This window comes from Nicotiana tabacum, chromosome 20 (assembly GCF_000715075.1).
Source record: "Nicotiana tabacum cultivar K326 chromosome 20, ASM71507v2, whole genome shotgun sequence".
NCBI classification, from domain to species: Eukaryota; Viridiplantae; Streptophyta; class Magnoliopsida; order Solanales; family Solanaceae; genus Nicotiana; species Nicotiana tabacum.
Window position 1 is genome coordinate 19315 of NC_134099.1, and position 25844 is coordinate 45158.

Sequence of the window (25844 nt, forward strand, 5' to 3'; positions counted from 1 at the left end):
GAGACTCGCTTGTGGAAAGAACTAGCCCCTAAATACAGGTGAAAGGCCAAGAATTATGGTAATTCAAACTCACCTTGTTTCAATTTTTCATGTGAAGAACTTGATTGATCCCTTCTAACCTAACTATGAAATTAGGTCTACCCATGGGATCTATTGTTGTTCCCGAGGAGGATGTTTTGGCTGATCATGCTGATGCAGTGAGGCTGTCGCAAGAGGCGCTTACTCGAACAGGTGGCTTCGGGCCTGCTTTGGGAGCAAATGTTTCTTTACGGAGTCCCCGACCGGAAGACAAACGACCAAAGAGAAGACGCTTCTCTGCAATTGGAGAAAAGAATAAAAGGGCGAGGACCGATGCCCCCGAGTCATCTTCGGTAGCGATGGTGATTGGTCCTCCTTCTGGGTCGATCATATACACTGTGACGATCAACCATGATGAAAAAGCTTGTGATGAGGGAGGTTCTCTACATAGAAGACGACGATCCTCATCATCTCAACATGATGCTCGACGTGTTGAGAGAGTTACACCAATTGAAGATGATGCCTCGGCACTTTGGGGAGAGTTTAATTTGGTAGATAATGTCAACTAATTGTTGTGCCTGGTACTGCGGGGCTGAATATCGGGTCCCTGCCGTCTTTGGTTGGCGAGCATCCTACAACCAGCACTGCATTTGATGCAGTTATTTATCACTCTTCAACTCCATCAACTTCATCTCCATCTTCACCAACACCAGCAACTGCCACATCACTTCCATCTTCATCCACTCTTCCACCAACAATTGCTACATCATCTCCACCGGCCGCACCTGACCATGAAGAAGGTGTTCCTCTTCCACAATCCCTAGTTCATGGGAATTTGGGGTAAAATTATGATGCCCCTTCTGAAGATCCAAAAAAGAGGAGGAATGTTACTCTTTCGGTATCTACAGGATGCAACCTGCTATCCCAGCCGGTGGAGCTTGCTAATTATCTGAAGCCTTTGGCTTTAGAGAAAGACTGGGAAACGATTCAGGCACTCTTAGGAGAGTATTTGTTGAACAACGCCATGCACAACGCATTCTATTTTTGGGTATGAACATATCCTGAATTTTACCCTTCTTACTTGGTAGGCCAACTTTCTTGCTTTCGAGGGCCTTCAGAAGTTGATTCGTGAAAAAAAAGAGATTACCTCTGCACGGGATCAGCTTTTGTTAGAGCAAGAGCAACATGTCGCTCGCCTTTCGGAACTGGAAGCCAAAGCTGCTGAGGTCGTTGAATTGGAGGCTCGTTTGTGGCAAAGCAAACAAGAAGTGGTAACCCCTCGCCAAGAAATTGGCCCGCAGAGGGTTAGATTTGACGAAGCCAAGGCCAAATGGGTTGAAGTCCATAACATCGTTCTTGCTGCAACCGAACACGAGACTGCCTCCGCTGAAAGAGTGATCAACTTAGAGGTAGCCTTGAACTCCAAAATTGAAGAGCTTGCTACTACGGGGGCGAAACACGCCCAGCTGGAAGAGAAGTACAGGAAAACTATCGAGAATAATAGACTTTTTAGTTCAAATGTCTGCGACCTTGATGTTAGCCTCAAATCTGCAGGTCCGCCCGGGAAAACCTTTCTGCCGAGGTAACCCAACTCAAAGAAGAACTTAAGCGCCGAGCGGCTTCCCTCGTTGTTGAGAAAACTTACACTATGTACAACATGAGGAGAAAAACCTTGGAAGAGGCCAAAGCTGGTGACATTGATTTTGATGCCGAAATATCTAAGGCACGTGAGCTTGAGTTAGCTACTAAAAGTGGAATCCCAGCAAGGTCTGATGCACCTGGTCCTTCTGGTTCAGGTTCTGAGTTCTCGGGAACTGAAGAAGAATCGGAGGATGATGATGCTGAAGGCCAAACTGGTGAAAATGTTAAGCCATCGGTGGGTCCGTCTTCTTCTCCCGGGGGCACAGACATTTCACTTCCTCCTGGTTCCGGAGATACTGCAGCTTAGCTTTTCTTTTCTTTTTCCAATTCTTGTACCTGTGCCGTTTTAACGTGTTTTTGTAAATAAAAATATCTTTTGCTCAAATATTGTTCGAGTCTTCCTTTCGTTTGAATATTCATGCAAGTCTTTAATATTTGCCTTTTCTTTCTTTTTGATTAAAAAATTTGCTCAAGTTTTTCTATTTTGCGTCTTATTATGTGAATCCTTGGGTGTATTCTCCCCGAAAGCATTTTTGGCTCTGAGCATCATGCCTTTTTCGTCAGGGCTTTGATAAGTATTTGCGCAAGTTTACTTTTTGCGTCCTTTCGTATACGGCTTCGGATGTATCTTTTCCCGAAGGCATTTTGATTCCGGGCATAAATTCTTCCGAAACCAACCCTTTAACGTGAGGGCTTTTTAGAGGGCCCTCTTATATTTACGGTGCTCTTGAAGAGGACGTCTCATGTTCATTACGATACTAGCATTTGAAGTACTTGTTTAACTTTCAAATGACAAATTTAATTCATCGTTCAGACAAGAAACAAGATAAAAACAAAAGTATTTCATTTTATTCCTTCTATTTTCAAAAAGTAAATAAGCATTTGCTATGCTGAAAAGAAATTGCCATTACTTGTGGCTAGCTTGTACAACTTATTTCTACGGGGCTGGCCGCACAGTTTCCGGTCCCGATGATGCAATTATATTTCCGATTTTTTATTTTAAGTCGATGTGGCAGTCATTGTTGCCGTATCCTCATATCATTCCCCCTAGCGTTCGAATACGAAAAGTGTGAATTCGAACACTGGAAGTCTTGTATCTTTGAAGATTTCACTAATACATTGCAAGATAATCCTTAACTTGGTAACACACTTTACTTCCCCTTAGGAATTTATGCTATCGAGCGAAGGACAATCTAACAACCCTCTAGTGGTTTATGCTCATGAACGATCAGGTGACCTTTTCTCAATAGCAAACTTAACTTCCCGGTTAGAATTTACTATAGAGCAAAAGATTATCTAACCATCCCCGAGTGGATCTTTGCTTGTGTGCCTTGATATTAAAGGTCTTATTGTTGCTATCTTCATAGTATGCTTTCTGTTGCTGCCTCGTTAAAAACCCTGCCAGAAAAATTCAATTGGAACAAAAATTGAACGAAGGAAAAAAGAGTGCAGCGCCAGCACATACTTTCTAATCGGATAATGTTCATCAGCAATAATATCTTTTGAGGTGTGCCACATTCCAATTACTGGGCAACTTTTCTCCATTTTGGTTTTCCAATTCGTATGAACATTTTCCGGTGATAGCTGAAACCCGATATGGGCCTTCCCACGTTGAACCTAGCTTCCCCGCGTTAAGCTCCCGGGTGTTTTGAGTTAATTTCCTTAGGACCAAGTTTCCTATTTTGAAATAACAGAGGTTGTCTCTTCGATTATAGTACCGCTCCATTCTCTGCTTTTGAGCTACCATTCTTACATGTGCCAAGTCCTTGCGTTCATCGAGCAGTTTCAAGTTGACTATCATTGCTTCATTGTTCGATTCTTCATCTGCCTGGAAATATCTCAAGGTGGGTTCACCTACTTCCATTGGGATTAAAACTTATGCACCGTACACGAGGGAAAAAGAGGGTTTCCCTGTGCTTGACTTGGCCGTAGTTCGGTATACCCATAGAACTCCGGGTAATTCTTCGGGCCAGTTACCCTTAGCTGCTTCCAACCTTTTCTTGAGGTTTTGAATAATTACTTTGTTCGTCGACTTCGCTTGACCGTTTGCATTCGGATGATAGGGTGAAGATGTGATCCTCTTTATTTTTAAATCTTGGAGGAGCTTTGTAATTTTTGCTCCGATAAACTATGGCCCATTGTCGCATGCTATCTCTTTTGGTATTTCGAACCCGCAAATTATATTTTTCTACAAGAAATCCACCACTTGCTTCCACCTATTTAGAAGGTACAATTGAATTATATTTACTCGCAAAATGGTAGTTGAATTTATACGTGGTTTCTAGACAAGTGAATTAATTTGATCCTGAAATAATAAAATAATCGAAGAATTGTGCAATACTTAGCCTTAGGATATAGACGAAACAACATAAATAACAGTTTCGGGAACAGGATTTTCGGGCACAACAACAACGAAATCAAAAAGTAAGAAGATAAGATTGTATTGAGCTTTGTATAGAATGTATTATAAGTTTGCCAGAAAATTCGTGTCCTTTACAATAACAACTGAGGTCACTATTTATAGCGATGAAGGAGGTCCTAGGATCATGCCCTTCTTTAATGTCAATTATGAGGGACATTGATGAAGATGTAACGATGAATATAAATGCCAAATTCCATGTAACGGGTAATTGCTCTTAATGCCATGAAATATTCTCTATTAAATGCTATCGGGCGAAGAGCATTGACTCTTTCAGGTGACAAATGAAACAGTTGCCTTCGGTTTTTGGCCATTCCCGTCTTGAGTTCTACGTGTCCCTTTTTTGGACGGCCACTTGTCGTAGCATATTTTACCCCGTGCAAACAGCAGCAACAAGAGTCATTTTAAACACTTCCGCACTCGTACTTCTGCCTTTTGCATAGTCAATTGCCCATTGTAACTCTTCTTCCCAACGCAAACAAGATATGTTGAAATCGTCTCTAACTTTTTATATCTTAATATTGTTGTTTTCTATTATTTTGAAAGAATTCAAATCCGAGCTTTGGGTTGCAAAATAGGAGAGACCTTTGCAAGAACAAAACTGATGCTTTTGACTTTTGAACTGGTGGCTGAAGTTATTGAATAAAACTAGTAGTAGTACCCGCGCACGGTGAATAGTAAAAAATATTAATTAATTTAAATTGTGATAAGCTTATTTGAACATATTAGATCGTATTGTTTTAATAAATTTTAATTGTTATTTTATTTGTCAATATGATATACTCAATAATAAAATCTCTATTAAATTAAAGGACTTATATAGTCGTTGGATAACTTTTTTGTTCTATATTTTTCTTTGTTCTATTATCCAATGTTTAGTATTTTTACATTGTCTATAGACATTTTTATTAGCACGTATTTTGTTTAATATTTTTGTCTACTCGCTTTCTTTTGTAATATAAGAGAAAATATATATGTTTTTTTAATCTTGAAATATTTTTTAAATTTTATTTTGTTGTTGTCAATAATATTATCTGAATTTTAATGAATAAAATCTTTATTAAATTAAAGGGACTTATATAGTCATCGAATAACGTTTTTGTTATGTATTTTTATTTATTATATTATTCAATATTTAATATTGTATTGTTAATACAAATTTTTATTAGCATATTATTTTGTTTAATATTTTTTCTACTACTTTTTTTGTAATATAATAGAAGATATATATTTATTAATCCTTAAATATATTTTTAAATTTTAAATTTTATTCTAATATTCTAAATAATATTGTCTGAATTTTAATTAATAAAATCTCTATTAAATTGAAGAGACTTGTATAGTCATTGAATAACTTTTTTGTTCTATATTTTTCTTTATTATACTAATCCAATATTTAGTATTTTTACATTTTTAATAGAAATTTTTATTAGCATATTACTTTGTTTAATAATTTTGTCTACTACTTTCTTTTTGTAATATAATAGAAGATATATATTTTATTAGTCTTGAAATATTTTTTTATTTTAAATTTATCTTATTGTTCTCAATAATATTTTATGAATTTTAATAAATACAATCTCTATTAAATTAAAGAGAGTTGTATAATCATTGAATAAATTTTTTGTTCTGTATTTTTTTTTATTATATTATCCAATATTTAGTATTATTGCATTGATAATAGAAACTTTTATTAGCATATTACTTTATTTAAAATTTCCGTTTACTACTTTATTTTTATAATATAATAGAATATATATATTTTATTACTCTTATAATATTTTTTATTTTAAATTTTATCCGATTGTTCTCAATAATATTATTTAAATTTTAATGAATAAAATCTCTATTAAATTAATGAGACTTATATAGGCATCAAATAATAGGCTTGTTCGATATTTTTCTGTATTATATTATCCAATATTTAGTATTATTTCATTGTTAATAGAAACTTTTATTAGCATATTACTTTATTTAAATTTTTTTATGTTACTTTAATTTTAAAATATAATAGAAGATATATTTTATTTTATTTTATTTTATTCTATTATTCTCAAGATATAATATTTTCTGAATAAATAAACTTTTTTATTTTTATAAAGAAATACATAATTAATATAAAAACTCAAACTTGAAACTACTTCCAATTTAAATGGAAAACTTTTTTTAATTTTCCTTTTTTTATTATAAAATAGTTTATTTTATTATTTTATAGATATTTAAATTCAAAAATAATAACCAATAACTAATTATTAACTACTTATGCCATATGAATTTTTTCTAGGCTGCCACTTGGCTTAAGGAGAAGGATTTTTTCTCTCCTTTTAATATTATCCAATATTTAATATTAATTGCATTGTTAATAGAAACTTTCCTTAGCATATTACTTTATTTAAATTTTTATATGCTACTTTTTTTTATAATATAATAGAATATAACATATTTTATTATTTTTTAGTTTATTCTATTATTCTCAATAATATTTTCCAAAAAAATAATCTTTTTATTTTAAAAAAAGGTATTTGAAAAAACAAAGAAATTCTAAATTTCTTAGTTTTTTATTGAATGGTAATTTTAGTTTTATTTTAAAATAATTTTAAAACTCCAACTTGAAACTACTCCCCAATTTAAATGGACATTTCTTTTTTAAATTTTTGTTTTTTATTTTATTATCTTATAGATATTAAAATTCAAAAACAATAACCAGTAACTAATTATTAACTACTTATGCCATGTGACTTTGTTCTATGCTGCCACTTGGCTTAAGGAGAAGGCTTTTTCCTCTACTTTTAATAATATATAGATGGGAGCATAAAATTAGAAGAAAATACTTTTAAATGGTTGTGGATATATAAATTTGCCTCAGGAATTTTTGTTTTTCCATTTGTTCTTGAAAGTTCTAATGCTATGTGTCTATTGATTTTTAATGCATAATCCAGAAAAATATTACTCAGAAATTTAATATTTTGCCTTCTAAATGCATAATTTACGATTGATTTGCATAAAATTTTGAAAAGACTTTCTTTTCCTTGAAGACTATGAATAAAATTATGACAATTGAAATTTGTGATCTAAAACAAGTTATATAAACACTTGTTTAGCTATAATTTAAGAACTTCAAACTAAAAAAGTAATCTAATAAACCATTCTGTAATTGAAGTCACTTCAGAACTTCATAATTTAATAGACCATTCTATAATTCTCAAAACTAAAGGTAAAACTTTTACATTTCTACAAATTTACAACAAATTTTGATTCCTTCAAATGTAGCTTTGCACTAGTGTGGGTTGAAACTTGCTATTGCACATGTGTTATGGTCGTAGGCGGAGCTAGAAGGGGGAGATACTCGTTCAATTGAACCAGTAATTTTAATTTAAGCTTTATATTTATACTAAAAAAATCTATTAAATACATATTAAAATTAAATTAAAACTCAACTATTAACACATAAATAATTATAATGTAGAAAAATATAATAAAAAATTATCGTTAATTCTCGATTAGTATAATATACAAAAGAAACATACAGGTATTAACGAATAGGTGGAAGGTTTATGCAGAAGCTATTCACTCAAATACTTCTATAGACCATTCTGTAATTCTCAAAACTAGAGGTACAAGTTTTATAATTTGACAAACTTACAACTAATTCTGATTCCCACAAAATAACCGCCAAAAAAATCCCCTACATAAACCCACACTCTGCAACAGAAAATGAAAACGAAAACTCAAAACAACAATGGCAGCTTCCTTCAATCCACTCTCTTTCTTCATTATTTTCAGTTCACTTCTCTCATTTTCCACTTCACAAACCACCGCCCCACCACCGCCGCCGCCGCCTCAATCCCTCTTAAACGCCGCCGAAACACTCTCAAACTCCGGTTACGTTTCCATGTCACTCACTCTCGAACTCATCTCCGATACCATCCTCTCACGCGCCACCAAACACTCACTCTCACCTTCCGCCCTTACCATCTTCACTCCACCTGATTCCTCTTTCGTTAACTTCGGTCAGCCCTCTCTCTCTCATCTTCTCCTCCATTTTTCTCCTCTTTCACTTTCTCTCTCTTCACTTCAATCCCTCCCTTTTTTGTCCAAAATCCCTTCTCTATCTCCTTCTAGCTCACTTTACATCACGAGCTTAGCTACTGATCTTCAAATTTCAATAAATAACGTCAAAATCGTCGGGTCTCCGATTTACGACGACGGATATGTCGTCGTTTTTGCAATTGAAGATTTCTTCAGCCAAAATTTCACCCGCCCGACTACAAATCAAAACCCGAATTTCAAATCAAGTCCTCAGTGTATCACATTTGATCCATTTTCTCGGTTTTATGAGGTGTCGTTGATGTTGAAGTCAAAGGGGTACTTAATCATGGCTTCGTTTTTGGAGTTACAGTTAATTGGGTTTTTGAAGATTAATAATGATTCACCGCCGTTAAAGTTAACGGTGTTTGCTCCAATGGATGACGCGATTGTTGGGTACGCAGGGGATTTTTCTGACTATCAGCAGTTATTTTTGAGGCATTTAGTGCCGTGTGTTTGGTACTGGACTGATTTGAATAATGGGACTGAGATTAAGAATTATGTTAATGGGTTTAATATGATGATTAAGAAGGTTAATGACGTGGCATTTGTTAATGGAGTGGAAATTACGTATCCGGATTTGTATTATAATGATTGGCTTGTTGTGCATGGGTTGCAGAGTGTGATTCCTTTGCCTGATGAGATTGATGAAGAAATGGGTGAAAATTTTGGTAAGGATGAGAGTAATAATGCGGTAAATTTTGATGTTTCTATGGCTCCTGATCACAGTGAATTTTGAGGTAATGCGGTAATTTATTTTTGAGTTTGTTTGGTGCATTATTTTTGATTGATTGATTTTGCTTTTTCAAGATTAGTGTGTGTGTGTGTGTTTTTTCATAGCCCCTGAACGCAGTGAATTTTGGGTTAATGTGGTAATTTTGTTGTGCATTGTGTTTGATTGATTTTTCCATTTTCAAGATTAGTGTGTGTGTTTGTGTGTTTCCATAGCCATTGATCCTAGTGAATTTTGAGGTATAATTAACAAGATGTTGCAATAATTTTGGGAAATTTTATAATTAGTAATTCAATTTTTATTTTATTGCCTAAGTTTCATAAAAAAAATAACTTATTTGCTTCCTTCTAGTAACTTATTGTAATACTTAGGTAACTATAAAAGATTTTGTAGTTATGCAAAAATAGTTTAGTGGCTATCGTGATACGAAAAATAGTTTTTGATTTTTTACTTACAAATAGTTAAATTGTTTGGAACAGTGTACAACAACAACAACAACCCAGTATAATCCCACTTAGTGGGGTCTGGGGAGGGTAGTGTGTACGCACACCTTACCCCTACCTTGGGGTAGAGAGGCTGTTTCCAAATAGACCCTTGGCATCCTTCCCTCCAAGAACTTCCCATCTTGCTCTTGGGTAGACTCGAACTCACAACCTCTTGGTTGGAACATTGTGTTTGATTGATTCTGCCTTTTTTTTTAAAGATTTATTTTGTGTGTGAATTGATTTTGATATGTTGGTGCTTTTTTGTTTTATGATACAGGATAGGTTGATGGTGGAACTTTAGTGCTGTGACATTTGGAAACTGGAAATTATACTGCTGGTTTTGGTAACAATAGTTTTAGAGTTAAAAGTGAATGAAATTGTAGGTTCTTGACTTTGAGTAATATGAAATAGTTTGACTAGTAGAATTGAGATGTATTTCAATACCACTCTCCATCTTGAGAATATTAAGCTAGCGTTTGGACATAGATTGAATTGAAACTTGAAAAAATAATTTTTGAAGTAGTTTTGAAAAATAATTTTTGGAAGTTGAAATTATGTTTGGACATGCATTTTATTTGAAAAAAATTGAAGTTTTGTGAGTAGGAACTTGATTTTCACCCAAAATCTATCATAAACTAGATTTTGAAAACTTGAAAAATATTTTCAGAAATTTTTCAAAAACAGATGACTAATCTATGGACAAACAATGTTTTCAAAAAAAATTTGAAAAAAACTTGCCAAAATGTATGGCCAAACGGGGGCTAATATTATGCGATGCTAAACATTTGTTGTACTCTATTTTTCATCTCTGTTTCCACTTTTCCTTAGCAATGGTTTTAAACGGATTAGAATTACTTAATTGGCATTTCTTTTCTCAACATCCTATGTAGGTCAAGATTTTAGTTTGAGTTTAGCACCAACTACTCGCGAGGCGCTTACAAAAGTGTAGAATAACAATATTAAAGAAGAAACATAAAAAACAAATGCTACTACGATTCAGTACCAAACAAGTTAGACTTGGCTATTCGAATCCTCATTAAACATAAAAGAAGTTCATTTTGCATTGCCCATTTCGGCAGTAATTGCAGAAAGCTTGTTTGTAGTATCCATAGCCATATGTGCTAGTGCTCAATTTCTTTGAAAAGAATTTGATGAAGCGAGATCCAATCAAGAATTGGGGCCTCACAATCACTCGCCAATATGCTTTTCTCTCATGCCTAATATGCTGCCCCCTGGGGACTACCGATAGCTTCGGTTGTTGAATCTCGTGCAAGTTAGATTGTGGTTGTATTGGCTGCAAGCAGGGACAAAAGTGAAAATGGACATAATGAGGCACCTTGGATGTTCCAAAAAAACTCAATCGATTCAATTGTGAAGAATACAAAAAAAAAAAAAAAAAAAGAAGGCAAACCGGCACACTAAGCTTCTATTATGTGCGGGGTCCGGGGAAGGGCCAAACCACAAGGGTCTATTGTATGCAACCTTATCTTGCATTTCTGCAAGACGCTATTTCTACGGCTTGAACCCGTGGTTCCACCTTAAGTTGTCTCTATCCAACTAAGTTGCTTTTCCTTAGTTTCTCAAGTTTCCTCCACAAAGCTTTAACAGTATCCTCTTTTCCCTCTTCAGGAAGTGCCCGTTTTAGATTATCAAACAAGGGAAGTGGAGGTCTCATGCCCATATCAAGCATTTCTTGAAAGTATGTGCAGGCATCATCCAATCTATTCTCATGGCAAAAGCTGTTAATCAATGTCGAAAACATATGCATTCCCGGAAGAACTCCCCTAGCTTTCATTTGATCCCATACCCTTAGAGCCATATCGGTCCGGTCCTCATTGCAGAACATCCTCACCATTATCTCGTATGTACTCACAGTCGGTTCGCAGCCAGGATCATTGCTCATTTTCTGAAACACCAAATAAGCCTCATTCGTTCTTCTGGCCTTTATAAGATGGTGAAGAATGATATCATATGTTCGCGTATTTGGACCAATCTTACTTCTCCTCATCTCATCAAGTAACTTATATGCATCGTCCATACGCATAGACCAGCAATAAGCTCCCACCATTGCGTTAAACGTGAATACCTCAAGATCAAAACCACTACCCTTATATAGCTCAAAATACTTAAGAGCCTCAACCAACCTTTTCTCCGATCCCAAACCATTTATCAACGTGCAATACACATGAGGGGTTACCCTAATCTTCTTCCTTTCCATTTCGCGTAACAACTCAATCGCCTCACCATACTTTTTAACCTTGCAATGAGCATGGATCATGATTCCATAGCTCACGACATCAGGCTCAATATCATCAGCCTTCATCTCCTGATAAACTTCATTTAGCCTCAACAAATTCTTCTCTCCACCCCACCCTTCTAACAATATAGTATATGACTTAATATTAGGCTTGAATTTCCTTTTATTCTTCCATTTATCAAACACCTCTTGTGCTTTCCCAACATTCCTAGACTTGCTCAATGTATCAAGCAATCTATTAAAATCTTGCAACTCAACAACCAACCCATATTTCTCCATCCTCTCAAACGCCTCGATAGCTTCTTTTACCTTCCTAGCACGAGCATATCTCCGTGAAATAAGTGCAAATGACTCTTTACACAACAACCCTTTTTTCTTCAACTCATCAACCAAAATCCAAACCATTTTAAACTGTTTGATCTTTCCTAAAGCTTCAATCAACCCATGATAACTCTCTGAAGTATGCACGAAACCGTTCTGTTTCTCAGCCCAACGGAAAAAAGACAATGCTAAAACCCCAGAATTGCTGAGCTTCTTTACAACCTCCTCAACTAATAAAGGACTCACATTTACTGAAACCGAACCCAAAGCATCAGTTACACATTTCGTCGAACAGGTGGTGTTCAATAAAATTTTGCAGATTCTTTCTGCTTCTTGGACAATTTTTGGGTTTTTGGGATTTAGATTTTGGTCATTAACATTAGAAATGACATGGGTATTTACTGAATAATAATTAATTTGAAAAAAGGGCACTAATTTGCGAAAGGGGGTTATTAGGGTTTTAGGTATGCGAAGAAGGGATCGATGGAGACTCATTTTTGGGATGAATTGCAAATATTTTCTCTTGATTGGACGGGACAGAACGTATTTATATTCTCTTTATATATTAGAAGCAACAGTGTGGGCAATTTAGTAATTGTACCCAAACACATTATTCCCATTGGTCCAGACATTTTGTTTTATACATTTGCACAAAAGAAATAATTAACCAATTTTTGCTTAAATATTTTGACATATAAAATAGTAAAACATTAGTGCTTTGCATAAATTAATTATCCTATATTTTATATTATTTCAAAGCTATTCTTTCTTTTAAGTGAAACTTTTTTCTCTACGCTTATCAACACTTTTTTCATTTGTTAAAGTTGATTATCCATTTAATTATCTAAATAAGCATGTTTAAACTAAATGGAGATACTTAAATTGGGGTACATAGGTATTATGTAAAAGAAATTAGGAGAAATATGGTAATTATATAGCAAAGACAAGAAAAATTAGATTTATATTGTGTTCTTTCTAACGTATAATGAGAAATATTGTTGGATTAAGAGTTCTATTCGAAGACTAAATTTGCCAGAAAATAAAGTTTGTTGTTGTTTCCTAATATCTTAACTTTAATTATAACTGCATTTCAACTAAATTACTTAAAAAATACCAAAACTAAACAAAAATAAGAAATATGTATTTTCTTTCGTAACTGAAACAAGGGGATGCAACAATTGTATATAATATTTTTGTGATAAACATTTGGAGGTTTAAATTTTAATCTTTTCTTGAGAAATTTTCAAAATGATGTGATTTAAGACAAGACGTGCTAATTTGAGAAAGTGAAGATATTAAGACGCTTCAAAACATGCGCTATATAGGTATGTGAGTCACCATTAATTTTTATTTTTTAAATCTTTAAAGCTAAATTTAAAATTACAAGACTAATATAGTTTGTTGACATTTAATTATAATATATATATATATATATATATATATATATATATATATATATATATATATATATATATGTTTACTTTTTAAACATGAACTTCTTCCCATCATTAAAGTTTCAAGTGTATCTATAAATTAGTAGTTTTAAATATCATAGTCAACAAAAAAATCTCATTTTATAAATTAGAACTTGATGATTTATGTCTGATATTGTAAATTAAAATTGACTTAACTTTAGCATATTTATTTTTAAAATTTCATTAAAAAATAATAGTAGAGTCCTTTTTTGCCTAAACAAAAAAGCGCATCTTTCTAGTTTAAAATCGATCTTTATTCTCAATCGTTATATATTGAGATTGATCGAATTTTAGTATATTCATCTTTAAAATCTTATAAAAATAATGGTATAATTTCTTATTGGGTAAAACAATTTTGGTTAGAGTAAAACAAAGACCAACTTGACATAAAACAATAACAACAACTCAGTAAAATTCCCCAAGTGGAGTATGGAGAGGATAAAATGTACGCAAACCTTACCCCTACCTCGGAGGGGTAGAGAGGAAGTTTCCAAAAGACCTTCAGCTCAAGAAGACGAAAATCGACAATAAAATATTTGCCAACAACAAAAATCAGAAAAATAATATATGCATCCAACTTTTCAAAGTTTAGGAACCTAGGTAATAGTATCCCAATCAAAGAGCTGACGAAGGGGATGAGCGGAACAGGGAAGAAGGCAGTTGTTGAGCAAGTGACATTGGTTGAAGTTCAATATGAATATGCATCATCAACTGGAGCGAAATTAGCTCGCGATAACGTTCAGCCACCCGCTCATCTCCGATGACGATATCGTCGCCGAGGATAGCGTAGCGTGTAAAAGGATGACATAAAGAAGGAAAAAAAGGTATCCATCTTCCTTGTTCATATTTAAATAGCTTATATCCCCTCGGATTGAAAAAAAATAGTGTCATTTAAGATCAGGGACGAAGCTACATGTGTTAAACGATGATCAATTGACCACCATTTGCTTAAAAATTAAATTGTATATATAGGCAAAATATTATATTTTAGAGGTATATAATATATACCGAACACCTTTTGTCGAAGAATTTTTTTTCACTTCTTTTAAGTTTGAACACCCTTGAGAAAATTCATGACTTCGCTTTAAGATAAAATATGAGAATATATAAAGAATAACTGAGAAGATATAAATAATAACTTAGTTAAATAACCCCTATACTAATGATATTAAGTGATTTTTTTAATGAATATTCTAGAAGATACTTATTCTGAATGGGAGATATAGCATTACCTGAGAACTATGAATATTATTTTAAATAACCAATATTATAAGTAAAATATATGTTATAGGTATATCTAAATGAGGAATTTACACATAATATAACTTATTCAAAATTTAATTAAATAAGTTATAACTACTTTTAACTTTTCACATTCGTAATATATCTCATATGTATGTTGAGAAAAAAAACCTGATGTATACTACTAATAAATATCGTGTACAATATATTATATAATATAAACATATATAATATTGTTTGAAGTATACAACACGACATACCTTTCATGTACAATATTAATGGTTTATCTGATGTATACTACTAATAAATATAATATATAATATATTATATATACTAACTTTTGGGGTAACCTTTGAAGTTATACCCGCATTCCACAAAATTTTATACAGTGTATCCTCTCGAATTTGAAGTAATTTAATTTCTTCAATGCAAATTTAGAAATCAAATCTGAAGTTCTTCTATATTTCAAATGCAACTTCAGAAATTCGAATCTTAAGTAGTTCAATCTATTGACTACAACTCTGAAATATAAACTTGTTCTTCGATTTTCAACAATCTAAGAGCCCGTTTGGATATAAGAATTTTTTCACTTTTTTTTTTTTGAAATTTTTTCACTTTTTTCGAAATCATTGTTTGGCTATAAAATTTCCAATTTTCACTTGAACTTGAATTTTGATTTTTTTCGAAAATTTGAAAAACTCCAAAAAGTTATTTTCCGAAATTTTCACTCAGATCACTCACAAAAATTAAAAAACAACCCAAAATTATATTCATGTCCAAACACAACTCTAAATTTCAAATACCATTTTCACTTAATTTTTTTTCTCACTTTTTTTGAAATTTTACAATTCTTATGTCCAAACGCCCAATAATACACGATTCAATGTAAGTCTACTTCAAATGAGCTCAAATTTGAAACATAACCTTCAAAAATCATAAAGAACAAATTCCAATCATTAAATTATCCAAACGACAAAAAATTTAATAAACTCATTTTGCAAAAAGTTTGAGTATCAATTAAACTTTTCTTAAAAAGTGGGCATAAATTCAACGGATGAAACAAAACTGGACGCTACATAAATTTTTTACCTTTGACTATGGTTGTTGGGCTCGGGCACTGCCCAGGCTAACCGTAACTAGTTAATACCATAAGCATGATATAAAAAATTGAACAGATTAATCTTTTTTAATTTTTTTTTAATGAAAGTCATATAAAAATCTGTATTTTGTAAGATTGCTGATTTTTACATAATTGAGGTGTAAATCAAGCTTTGCTCCTAAAAACAATTATAGAGTTGAGAAAATTAGACCTTCTCCAATATAAATCAATAAGCAAAACAGAAAAACCAAAAATAGAAATAAGATAGTTCATTCATAGTTCGCTTTTAGTTTTGTTTTTGTTCTTCATTCACTCACTTTTCCGTTGATTCAGATAAAACAAGTGTTAATCAAATTACAATTGATTAAGAGGGTGTTTGGCTAAGCTTATAAGCTGGTTAAACTGGTTTATAAGCATTTTTTTGCTTATATACGCGTTTCGTAAACACTCAAAGTGCTTATAAGCTAAAATCAGTCATAAATCATAAGTTGGTCACCCCCAACTTATGTTTTTTTAGCTTATATGTACTTTTAGTTTGACCAAGGTGTCGCGCCCCCTTTTTTCCCTCTCCGTGGGAAGAGAGAAGTCCGGGTTTCGACATTCATGGGGGATAATAACTCATTTCCTTTTGGGAATTTGGGTTTTTGAAGAGTCACCACCTAACGTATTATGGTGCGTTAGGGCACCTAGAGTAATTAACTCTTGGACTAGTTTGTATTACCAAAGACTTAGGGTAAGGTCTCGAAATAACCTTGAGGGGAAGGTGTTAGACACCTCTCTCGGTCCACAATGGTGGGTCCCGGCCGAACTTATACTTATGAATTAGTCTTTTTAACAAATAAATAGTTTAAACACGTATTTGCAAATAAAGGCATGTTTTGGACATTGTAAGGACATGTAAGGTTCAAGTAATGAAAACAAGGGAAAAGGTTGGAACATAAATAAGGGGAAGTAAATTTGTTTAAAAAAATATAAGAGTTGGGAAAGAGGGGTCCTAGGTTGGTTGGCCTATAAGATCACCCCACACAATGTCCGGTAAATACTCCTCAATGAGGGGCTACACGTGACATTAGCGCGTAGTCATCATATCATTACTACTCAATTCCCTCCCCTTGGTCATAGCCTAAAGCGTTCTAATAGCCTTGATAAATGTCCTATGCATGCACTACCTGTCCCTTCCTTGTGGTCCTGGAGGTATTTTAGGACCTCTACTTTTGGACAGTTCTAGACCCTCCTAAGTTGTTTAAAGGATAAAAGTTTAGGCGTCAATCAAAACATCTAGGACTGCACGTAAAGAAGGAACAAGTAATGGCTCATGTTTCTATGTAATTACTCGACCGGTCGTTTTAAGCTTTTGCATTTCGCTTGCCAGTTCTCGGGTATGACTTGCCCCGTGTGATGCAATATAACTTATGTAAATCATTGATTTTGGTTTTCAGGATAATCGGAATAAACTTGGAAGAACACTTTCCAGTTTGGAAGCTTGAAATTTGAAAGGTTTGACCAATATTTGACTTATTTGTATATGACCTCGGATTGGAATTTTCATGATCTGGGTAGCTCCATTAGGTGATTTGTGACTTAGGAGCACGATCGGAATGGGTTTTTGGAGTTGTAGAGAAGATTTAGGCTTAAATTGGCGAAGTTGATATTTTGGCGATTTCCGGTTGATAGGCAAGATTTTGATATAGGGGTCGGAATGAAATTCCGAGAGTTGAAGTAGCTTCGTTGTGTCATTTGGGATGTGTGTGTAAAATTTCAGGTTATTTGGATGAGATTTGATAGAATTTTTGATCGAAAGCATAATTTAAGAGTTCTTGGAGTTATTAGGCTTGAATCCTATGTTAAATTGGTGATTTGATATTGTCGTATGCGTTCCGAAGTTTTGAACAAGTTTGAACAATATCATGGGATGTGTTGGTACAATTGGTTTGAAGTTCCGGAGAGTTCCAGGTAAGTTCCGGGATGTTTTAGGCCAAAAATCGTAGCTATAGCAGGTCCAGAAGGGTTGCAGGCCTCGGAACCCACCGGCGCGGTCCGCACAAAATGAAGTGCGGCCGCGGTAGGTATTGTGCGGACCGCACAAAATGCTGTGTGGCTGCGGTGGGGAACGTTTCACTGGTCCTATTTTGTAACCTCATATCGTTTGATCTACAAGGAATTTGGAGATGTTTCAAAAACAAAAGTTGTAGCCCTTCGTGTCTAGTTTCCAGAAAGATAAAGATATTGTAATTTGGACATCTGTAGCGAAAGGTATGGCCAAAATACTAAAGTCTGTCACTGCAGATGAAAACCTATGCGGCCGCAGTCGTTTTTGTGCGGTCTGCATAGGTGAAAATCGGTGGGATACTCTATAAATACGAAGTTTTGGGTTTTATTTAATATTTTGACCTAGAGAGCTCGAATTTCACGGTTCTTTCGAATGTTTTTCAAGAAATTCATCGGGGTAAGTGATTCTAACTCAGATTTGGCTAGAACACATGAATATATCATTGAATTCATCATTTAATTCGTGAGTTGGGATGGAATTTGGGAAGAAAAGTTGTGGAATCTTCCAAAAATATAAAATGATGATTTGAAGGACCAAAAGGTACCGGAATTGGATAACTTTGGTATGGTTAGACTCGTGAGGGTATGAGGATTCTAAAAATATAAATTTTACCGATTTCAAGACGTGGGCCAAAGGCTCGGGTCTTGGTAATTTCGGGAATCGCGCCCTTTGTTGATTGTTTTCGCTTGGGCTTTGTTCCCTTAGCATATTGTGACGTATTAGTTTTGATTTTGGATAAATTCGACGCGCGTGGAGGTCGATTCGAGGGGCAAAAGCGTTGCGAGTTAGAGATTTAGCCAGTTTGAGGTGAGTAATGATTGTAAATGATGTTCTGAAGGTTTGAAATCCCGGATTGCATATCATAGTGCTATATTGAGGTGAGACACACGCTTGATGACGAGCGTGAGGTCGTGTACTATTGGGAATTGTGACTTGGTCTGTCCCGATTGATGATTTTACCGTGCATTTGACTGAAACTTATATGTTATCATCATGATTTGGGTTGATTGCCATATTTGGGCTTCGTGCCAACTATTTGAACCCTTCGGGTATTTTTATTACTATTTCTTCATTGTTTTGACTTACTAATTGAACTCAGTCATGTTATTTTCCACTGTTTTACTACTCAGCCATTTTTACTCCGTTTTGAGACTTAAATGATATTTTAAATGATGTTTTGGGCTGAGAAATATTGTTTTACTAATGCCCGAGGGTGTTGTAAGTATTTTTGACTAAGTAAGGCCGAGGGTCTAGTTGTGAGGAAACACTGATACTGCTTTGAGGCCGAGGGCCTGAGATATGTACGCCACGAGGTGGCTTGTTGATATTGTTTATGAGGCCGAGGTCCTAAGATATATACGCCACGAGGTGGCTTGACTAATATGAGGCCGAGGGACTAGATTTGATGCCACGAGATGGCTTGATATTGCGCTTGGGCCGTAAGTGGACCCTCCTGGAGTCTGTATACCCCCAGTGAGCGTGGGTACCCATTGTGATGTGAGATATAGCCCGAGGGGCTGGTATTGCTCTATGTGATTGCCCGAGGGGCTGGTACCGCTTTATGTGATTGCCCGAGAGGCTGGTATTGTTCTGAGATATTGCCCGAGGGGTGGAGTTGTTGACATTGTGTCCGATGGGGCGAACCTTTATGTGTTTATCTTTCATATTTACATGTCATTCACCTATTTAACTATGGTACTTGTGCCCGAGGGGCGGATTTCTGTGCTTATCTACACTAACTATTTTGCATTCATTTGCGTAACTGTTGAAAAAGTTATTTTCAAAGAAGTTTAAACTAAGTTAAGATATTTTAAGAGATTTGTACATTTTCACTGCTTTCTCATTGGTTTTTAAACTGCTTCTATACAGCATGTTGATATGCTTTACGTGATTTCTTACCATTCAGACTTTAGTTATGATTATTACTCATTGAGTTGGAGTACTCACTTTACTCCCTGCACCTTGTGTGCAGATTCATGTATTTATACACCCGATAGCGGGTTTTGGCTGATCAAAGGCAGAGTCAGCGGAGTTTAGCAAGGTGGTTGCCGATGTTCGCAACACTGCTTCTCTCTCTCTTTCTTTATTCATTAGTCTATATTTGTACACTTCAGACTTTCAGTTTTATTTATACCTTAGTAGATGCTCGTGACCTGTGACACCCCGGTTAGGGCTGTGTCGGGTTGGACTTTTTGCATTGTTATCAATATTTTCGCTTAGACAAGAGGGGTTGCTCTGATGGTAAGCAACCTCCACTTCCAACCAAGAGGTTATGAGTTCGAGTCTCCCCAAGAGCAAGGTGGGAAGTTCTTGGAGGGAAGGATGTCGGGGGTCTATTTGGAAACAGCCTCTCTACCTCAGGGTAGGGGTAAGGTCTGCGTACACACTACCCTCCCCAGACCCCACTAAGTGGGATTATACTGGGTTGTTGTTGTTGTTGTACATATGAAACAAATTGAAGAAATTGTTTAAATCATGTTTAGACTATTTTCATGTTGATTAATTACTTTAAAAGTTGAGTTGGGTTGAACTGGTTGGCCTTGTCTTCACGAGAGGCGCCATCACGACCGGGTTCGGGGTTACATTCTACCTCCACAAGTAGAACAGATAAATGCACGTCTCAACAACAGTCAGGTATTTAAGAGAAAATCCTAGAATATGATATCTAGGTGAGCAGGGATTATGCAGTATTGGATTAGGACAAAGTGTCAAAATCCTATTTAGCTTGCCTACCGATTTAGACCTGTTAAATCTGAACAGTTTTAACTGACAAAGCACAGTTTCATAGTTGCAGAATTTAAACCGCCCTAGAGGCTTGCCTAAGCGCGTAACAGTGATGTTCTAAGAGCATGATATCTACATTGATGCAGTAGAATAGTAAACAGTTTTAAACGAACACTTGAGATCCTATAGACATACTTTCTAGCGGTAGTAAATTAAGGCAGTATTTGAAAACTGATTTAAAGAAGCGGACAGTTGATTAAGCCAATTCAGAATGAACTAACGTGAATTAAGCTGATTTGTTTAACTAAACTGATTTTAAGTTCTACAGGCAGGATTTCTGATTTTAATTCCTATAGGTATGGTATCCAATTGTTAAGAGCTGATTTTAGAATTTATAGGCATGATTTCTAATGAGACGAATGTACTCAATCACTTTACACTCTATAGGCATGATATCTAATTATAACGCTGATTTTAACCCTATAGGCATGGTATCTATTATTGAGTCATTTAGATCCTATATGCATGATTTCTAATATTGTGAAAGTATAGCAAACATAGCAAATGCATTAACACAAATTCTATGACATGGTTTCTACCCGATTTACCCAACATATATAATTACCCACCCCTTTTCACTAATCACCCGAATTTTATTTACAAATAATTATTATAGACCAGTTGAATAAATTACATAAACAAATAAAGAAAAGAGAAGAAGTTAACTATAGGGAGCCTGAAGCAGGCCCAAATGACTTCCCAAGCCTCCAATAGCCTCAAATGCTAAAGTTCCATAGACAGTATCATGTCTAGGTGTGTCAGAGTTCCCTAAGGACCTCAAGGATCCCTGGCAGTGCTCACACCTAGATCTTTTCTCAAACAATAACTGATTTAAGTGCAGTGTAGAAAGGCCATCTCTGGCATGCCAGAGTTCAGAAAGATCTCATGGATATCAAGGCAACACACATATCAGAAGGGTAGAACCTAGTGTTCTAGGAATAAGTGGAAGTGCATAACAATTGAAAGAGTTTAATAAAAAAGGTTTTAAGATTGAAAGGAACTTTTTTGAAAAACCATTAGTACTGAAACAGTTTGAGGAGAGTACCAAAATAACAGATAATCAGTTGGTCATAAAACATCCAAATTCAGAAACATTTAACAAATAGATCTCTCATGGGAATAAGAGGATTTGGGCACATAAGAATCACATTGGGGTACATGGATAGGGATAGGGGGAGTATATAGTCACAAAACTGCATAAAACACTTAGAGACTTAACAAGCTAAACATGGACAGTAAGTAATTAAGACATAGGTCATAGTGGTGATACAAGAAGCATGCCATGTCTTGAATAGGATTGAACATGTTAGATAAAAAGTAAGCATAAAAAGTACAAAATATAAAGCATACATTGAATATGACAAAGTTTAGACATGCTGAGCAAAGAAGTAAGCAGGAACACAAGTTGAATTCATAACTGATGAACTAGTACAAGAAAAAAACATAGAGGGTTTGGATTTCAAAACTTAACTAGGGACATACCAATTGAAGAAAGAGGGTGCAAAATACAAAGCAAATAAAGTTCCAATATCTAGCCTTGGCTTTCAACCGACTAGATTAGTGAGTATCATAAGTAGCAGAAGAGAACTTTAAAGTGTAAGGAGTAGTGATTTTTTGAACTAATGTGTTCTCTCGTTATTCATGTGTAGAACTTAAATGAAGAGGAGGTTTATATAGTAATCAAAATCTTGACATATAAGGTAAGAGATCAATTAAGTGGTAAATCAAAAAAGTCACATGTAAATCAGCAAGATCTTCCATTAATCAAGGGGCAATTAGATCAACGGTAAAATCATGCTAAGTATTTAAGGAAAAGAATCAAATAAGGCTTAGTATAGAGTAGGTAATTAGGGGTAAATGAACATCAGTTTAATTAAAGAAACAAATTAGTAATAATCAGCGGAATACAAACAAGGCAGGGAAAAACAATTAAAGCAAGCAAATTTAATCAAATTGAGTAAAAGGTTAGAATCAAACGTTTAAAGGAAAGTGTACAAATTAAACAAGAAAATAAGGGATTCAGAGTAATCAAGGGTTCAGAAAGTCATGAAAGAGCCAGCATGTTTAGCATATAAATAAGGTAAAACATGAATACTCAAGAATCGACATATAACTTTAACAAAACAAAAAATTAAACAATGTTGATTCAATGAGAAAGATATGGGTCTTGATATGAACAGTCAAGATGAACACAAGCACATAGAATCAGTGAAAGGTTAAACTAAGAAGTTCAGTAGAAGCATATTAGGGCAAGAAGGTCACGAGAAATCACAAGAACCCAAAGCAAGAACACAGTCAGATGCACTGGTATTCAGAAAACAAACGAAAAATCCCAAAAAATTAGGGTTTTCAGTTCAAACAGGCTAAGGTTGTAGCGGATTGATAAAATTAGTCAAAATATATGAGAAGTAGAAGATTAAACATAAAAGACCATCAAACAATTTTTAAAAAGAAATTCCGGACCCCAGTTTTAGGAAAAGATGAAAATCACTTGAAATCATACGATTCTTGTGAAGAATCCTAAGGCTGTTGTAAAACTCACATGAAACAAACTCAAATCATCTTAGATCTGTATAGATCTAAGAGGTTTAGAAAAGAAATTAGGGTTTCGAAGAGAACCATAAAGAGATGAAGAAACCTGCTTAGAAAACTATAGATTGTAGTTAATATTGGACGATCTTACTCGGAATCACACCGGAATGGCCTGAAACAGACGAGAGAGGAACCATAGATGCAAGCCACTAGCCTTGGTCCCTTGAGGGCCTTGGAGATGGCAAGAACAATATGAGAGAGGACATTGGAGGCCTGAGAGGTGGTGAGAGGTCACTGGAGATGTCCGTAGATGAGTGACGGCATTTGGAGATTAGGGTTAGGTTGAGAGCGTTTGCCGGGATGTTATTGTTTAAGATATTGTCTCCCTTTCCAGGACGTTATTGTTTATGATATTATCTCCCTTGACAGGATGTTATTATTTACGATATTATCTCCCTTGTCGGGATGTTATTGTTTATGATATTGTCTCCCTTGTCGGGATATTGTTGTTATACTCTTGTTCCCTTGCCAGGATTCTTTTATGATAGATGATGATTTGTAAATAGGAGCGGGTTGCACGCCTGCAACAAGATATGTGAAATGGGAGCGGGTTGCACGCCTGCAACGAGATATCTGAAATGGGATTGGGTTGCACGCCTGAAACGAGATATATGAAATGGGATTGGGTTGCACGCCTGAAACGAGATATATGAAATGGGAGCGGGTTGAATGCCTGCAATGAGATATATGAAATGGGAGCGGATTGCACACCTGCAATGAGATATATGAAATGGGAGCGGGTTGCACGCCTGCAACGAGATATGAGAAATGGGATCGGGTTGCACGCCTGCAACGAGATATGAAATGAAAATGAAATTCTGTGTTTGTTTTCCTTATCCTTGTTAGTGTGAGCACGTGATTTTTGCCCTACGAGAACTACTCCCAGAAAATTCAAAACAAAATAAATTTTATGTTATTTGCAATTGTTGTGAATTTTTTTATTGTTTGCATTCGTTCGTGCCTGTTTATTTGTTAAGTTAAGAATAAAATCACAAAAATGATGTACTTTGCATTTAGGCATTTAAGGTCTAGTTGTGTGATCTTATATTTTAATTGGTACTTAATCATGTTTGATAATTATTATTAAGAGCTAATTAGTATTTTAATAAGTTAATTTAATTTATAATTCAACTTAGAATTTTAGTTGGTTAAAAGAAAAAAGAAAATAAAAGAAAGAAGAAAACAAGAAAAATTTCGGATTGGGCCAGCTTTACAAGAAAACAGCCCAGGCCCAATGTCACCCCCAATCCAGCCCGTCTCCAGCCTCAACCAAACGACGCCGTTTCAGGCACTTCCATCGGGACCGTTGATCTCAACTGATCAAACGGTCCCAAAGCCTTGACCGAACCCGACCCCGACCCGTCACTCCAATACCCAGACCGCCCCAGTACTACTCCAAACGACACCATTTGAGTTAAATGAACTGATCTGGACCCTCGATCTCTCTTGATCGAACGACCAAAATCAAACCACCCCCACTATATAAATGAAACCCTCATACCCAGCCCCCAGTCCAAACCCCTGTTCATCTTCGTCTCAAAGACGAAGCCCTTCCCCCAAACCCTAGCCGTCATGGCATTCCTTCGCCTGAAACCCGGCGGCAACGACGCCGCCGACCACCAAAATAACACCCCTGAACCTCCTAACCACCCCCAATCCAAATCCAGTACCCGTTTGTTTCGAATCATCCTCAAACTTCTCAAATCTTCATTTGAAGATTCGAGCAAAGCCTGAACCTACCCCAATCCGCCTTAAACTCACACCAAGGCACCCCCTGACCACCCTCGTTACGGATCTGTTGATTGTTTGCCTCGAATCAACCTCAAACTTCTCGAATCTTCAATCGAAGATTCGAGCAGGACCTAGATCTACCCCAACCAGTCCCAAACTCATACCAGACATGTCCCTGACCTCCCTCGTCACTAAACCACCGTGGGTTTGGTTCGAATTTGACCAGAACCGTTCGAACACCAAATCAAACTCCCAAGAACCCTAGCAAGCCAGAGGGTGAAATCTGTCCCAACTAAAGGAGGGTTTGGGGTCTAACCGACTTTAGTCGAAGTGTTCTCAGTTGAGAACACTCGATTAAGGTCAGTTCGACCTCAAAAAGTTTGAGTTTGAGTTCGATTCAGGGTTGTCCAGGTCCCGAGTTCTTGAGGTATTTTCCATTTCCTATTTGTCCCAGTTTGTGTTTGTTTATACTGTTTATTTATTTAGTTTAGTTTTATTGGTTTTTCAATTTCTTTTGTCGATTGTCCAGTTCTTCTCCCTCAGACCTTTTATTTGGTCAAATTTGTTTCTGTTCGTTGTTAATTATAGGTTGTGTAGTCAATTCGAATAAGTTCGTCAATTAATTTAGCTTTATTATAAATCCTTGTTCTTGTCATTGTTACTTGAATGGACTGATTATCTATTTCTGAGTAATTGCTGTCAATTGTTGTAAGCAATCGTTTAATCAGTTATCATCGATTAAGTCAAGTTTTATCAGTAGTTTCGTAAAATGATTTAAGGTCGAATGTTGTTTGTGCTTGATCTGTGGACATTTAGCTTCAGGGCATTGTCAATAGGCTGACAATGAACCTGCATTCATGTTCATTTTTAATTCAATTTTCAGTTTCAGCTTTAAGGATTCTATTGAGTTC

General features: G+C 35.2%; 2 protein-coding genes across 2 annotated transcripts; one reads left to right on the forward strand and one right to left on the reverse strand.

Annotated features, from left to right (window-relative positions):
- Positions 1–7727: 7727 nt before the first annotated feature.
- Positions 7728–9882, forward strand: LOC107785657 (putative fasciclin-like arabinogalactan protein 20). Its single transcript, XM_016607010.2, has 2 exons — positions 7728–8904; positions 9660–9882. Exon 1 carries the CDS (start codon positions 7818–7820, stop codon positions 8901–8903), a length of 1086 nt encoding a protein of 361 aa, XP_016462496.2. The 5' UTR covers positions 7728–7817; the 3' UTR covers position 8904; positions 9660–9882.
- Positions 9883–10377: 495 nt separating this feature from the next.
- Positions 10378–12487, reverse strand: LOC107772966 (pentatricopeptide repeat-containing protein At1g77360, mitochondrial-like). The gene is made up of 2 exons (XM_075241135.1): positions 10794–12487; positions 10378–10676 (listed from the first exon to the last, which is right to left on the reverse strand). The coding sequence occupies exon 1, from the start codon at positions 12453–12455 to the stop codon at positions 10932–10934; it is 1524 nt and encodes a 507-aa protein (XP_075097236.1). The 5' UTR covers positions 12456–12487; the 3' UTR covers positions 10378–10676; positions 10794–10931.
- Between the last annotated feature and the right edge of the window lie 13357 nt (positions 12488–25844).

Excerpts from the sequence above, each read along its gene's own strand:
- LOC107772966 (XM_075241135.1), bottom strand. The coding sequence starts at position 12,455 with ATGAGTCTCCATCGATCCCTTCTTCGCATACCTAAAACCCTAATAACC.
- LOC107785657 (XM_016607010.2), top strand. The coding sequence starts at position 7,818 with ATGGCAGCTTCCTTCAATCCACTCTCTTTCTTCATTATTTTCAGTTCA.